At 64.0% G+C, this 3,076-nt stretch overlaps 1 protein-coding gene across 1 annotated transcript in view; it reads left to right on the top strand.

Annotated features, from left to right (window-relative positions):
• The first annotated feature begins 2,726 nt into the window (after window positions 1–2,726).
• WDR18 (WD repeat domain 18) overlaps window positions 2,727–3,076 on the top strand; it is a 5,732-nt gene continuing 5,382 nt past the window's right edge. The window contains exon 1 of the mRNA XM_045300028.1: window positions 2,727–2,936. Coding sequence (XP_045155963.1) covers window positions 2,727–2,936 — 210 coding nt within the window. The remainder of the gene's footprint in view (window positions 2,937–3,076) is intronic.

Here is a 3,076-nt window from a genome sequence, read left to right as displayed (position 1 = left end):
GTGGTCTCAGTATGCCTCCCAGGAAGGCCTCAGGGGTCGGAGGCCAGAGGTCAGCCCTGTACCAGCTACCGGGAGATAAGGTTGTCATAAGGCAGGGCCCCTTTGGGCAGGCAAACCAAACCTGAGGAGCCAGCTAGGGTGGGGACAGGGGCCTGGGTCCCAGGGTGTTGGGATTTTTCACGTGTGTGTGTGTGTGTGTGTGTGTGTGTGTGTGTGTGTGAAACTAAGCACTGAACCTGGTTAGCAGCAGTGGGGAGGGCAGTATCTGGGGGCCACTGAGGAAAGGGGAAAGTTTCATTTCAGCCAAGGACCCCAGAGCTGCTGGCTCCTGGGTATGTCCCCGGGAGCAGAGGGGCTGCAGTGGGGATGGGGGGCCTCCAGTGCCCACAAGCAGGGGGTGCCAGCTGCCTATGCAGGGATGTGTGTGCTTGGTGCCTCAGTTTCCCCACCTTTCCCCCCCTTAGACTTGGTCTAGGAGGGGCGCCCAGCAGACCCTGGTCACTGGGTGGTCCACAGCCGCCCTCCAGTGTGGCCTTTTGTCCAGCTCCACTGACACAACTGGTCTGTCCTCATTCCAGGAACAGAGCTGGGGGCGGGGTGACCTCTGACCTCACACAGCCGCCAGGCCAGGCTGGGTCCCCAGGGGAGGGAGGGGAAGACGTGCCTGGGCTGGGCCCTGGCTAGAGGCCTGCAGAGCAGAGGGGAGAGGGACTGGGCCCGGCTGCAGCTGTTCCTGCCGCCGTCAGTCCCCTCCCAGCCCAGGGCCCACATTGCTGGACCCCACATCTCCTGGGCCTCTCATACGCCCCCACCGGCCCAGGGAACCCGAGGCCTGGAGGGAGGCAGAGCTGCTTCCAGATGCCGCGCAGGGCGCCTTCAACCGGAGCCCCGGTTCTAGGCAGCGCCTGTGTTCGGAGGACTGGCAGCCTGGAGCTCTCTCAGAAGCCACTGTATGCGAGTCCTGGGAGCAGCACTGGCCACAGACCCGGGGACCCACACGGGGACCCCTGGGGAGGCAACCAGGCCCTTCCAGGTGTTCTGGCTCTCAGCCGGGGTGCCCTGCCTAGGGAGCTGCACAGGCAGGTACTGACCCTTGACCCTCACTGCCATCCAGCGGATTCCGACTGGACAGAGGAGAATGGCCCCTGGGGGTTTGCCAGGAGCCGAAAGCCTCCTCTGTCTCCCACAGAGCGCCTGGTGGATTTGAAATGCTGGCCTTGTGGGCTTAAACAAGAACAGCAGAGAGGATGGCACAGGGCACCAGGTCCTGCTGTATACCGGGGCACTGGGGTTCAGAACCCACTGGTCCGCACCTAACACCCACCTCCAGCCTGGAGGTGTAGTGGAGGGTCTGAAGCCAGCAGACTTCCTGCTCCCGTAGGAGTTACAGTCTTAGAAACCCACAGGGGCAGTTCCACCCTGTGCTATGGGATCGCTGCGAGTGGCATCGGTTCCATGGCAAGGAGCGAGAGAGAGACCCTTTATTTTGGATTACAGGAGAGAGTTGGCAAGAGGGGTGATATATATTATTCCTGATATATTATTCATTCATTCATTCCAGAGAAGTGGGCAGTAGAACCAGTAAGTTTCGCAACCTAGGCTACAAGGACCCTGGGGCATCCGCCAGTCCCGCTTTTGCGCTGGAAGTCAGGAACGGCTAGCTCTAGTTTCAACCCTTCTTCACACCAGGGCAGACGGGCCTCCTGTTCCAGGCCTCAGAGCTGCTGGAGACCAGGGCACCCTGCCTTCCTGGGCTTACCAGCGCTCCCATTATTCCGGCTCCAGGATCAAGCCCCGCACCTCCAGGGCGCACTAGGCCCCCAGAGGCCCTGGCACGAGCTGTTTCCCTTACCTGGCACACGCCCGCCCGGATGGACCTCTTCCAGGACGACCCCTCACGATCCCCTCGGGACCCCGCTCCCCGCCCCGCTGCTCCTGGTCCATGGCTCTCGCCTGCCCCCTGATGTCCATGACGGAACTGCATGCCCCGCACGTTGAAGTTTCAAAGCACAGCCCCCCGCCCTGCGGAGGAAAGACCCCTGGTCCCCCCCTCCCCGTAGGGCGCACGCACCGCTAACCGCCCTGAGCTGCCTGCAGGTGGGCTTAAATCGCACCGCGAATGCAGTCCGGTGCGACACTGCTGGTGGGCACAGCTGACCCGGGACGGCCGTGGGCTTAAAAAAAAAACCCAAAACACACCCAAACTTTCAGACGCGGGTCTGCAAGTCAGGCGGTGTTCGGGCCCCGGCCCGCGTTTGAGGTGCACATATTAGACATTTGAATTTTGCCACGCCGCGCATTACGGCCGTCTGGGGAGGGCAGGCTGTCGATGGGCGCGTTTAGTTCATGGCAGTGCACCCGAAACAGTGGGGGGGACACAGACCAGATGTGCGCGCTGCATGAGCGACCGCGTGCCTCGTGAGGGCCGCCTGCAAAGGTAGAATCCACAAGTTGGGTCACTCGAAATCCGGACGCTACCAGTTGCTCGCAGCCTGGTCCTCTTTTCGCCAGCTGCTTTCCGGAGAAGGAGGCCTCCAGGGTCACTAACCGCTCCACCTTCCCCTCCCTCCAGTGGTCATCCCCGTCCCTGGACCGCCCGGCCAGCAGGGGCGCCCGCGCGCGCGGCCTCCCGGGGCGCGGCGGCGTGCGTGCCTCTCTAGCCCGCGCGCCGCTGCCGCCGGCGTCTCGCTGCGCGGAGCGCACTTCCGCCGCGGGGGCCCGGCAAGATGGCGGCGCCCATGGAGGTGGCCGTGTGTACAGACTCGGCCGGCCAGCTGTGGAGCTGTGTCGTGTGGGAGCTGCACTCGGGCGCCAACCTGCTCACGTACCGCGGCGGCCAGGCCGGGCCCCACGGTCTGGCGCTGCTCAACGGCGGGTACCTGCTGGCGGCGCAGCTGGGCAAGAACTACATCAGTGCCTGGGAGCTGCAGCGGAAGGTCTGGCGGCGCGCGCCCTGCACCGCTCCGCGGGCCTGAGACCCGGATGCAAAGGAGGCTTAGCGGGGTTGCACGTTCAGAATTGGGGTTCAGGGCCGGAGGGGGTTGGGTCGGATGCTGTGCGCATGCCTAGACCGGGG

The sequence above is a fragment of the Echinops telfairi genome, unplaced genomic scaffold, assembly GCF_000313985.2.
Source record: "Echinops telfairi isolate 266 unplaced genomic scaffold, ASM31398v2 ScPeMD7_7459;HRSCAF=8497, whole genome shotgun sequence".
Lineage (NCBI taxonomy): Eukaryota > Metazoa > Chordata > Mammalia > Afrosoricida > Tenrecidae > Echinops > Echinops telfairi.
Note: the sequence above shows the minus strand (reverse complement) of the source record. Positions and strands in the feature narration are given on the sequence as shown.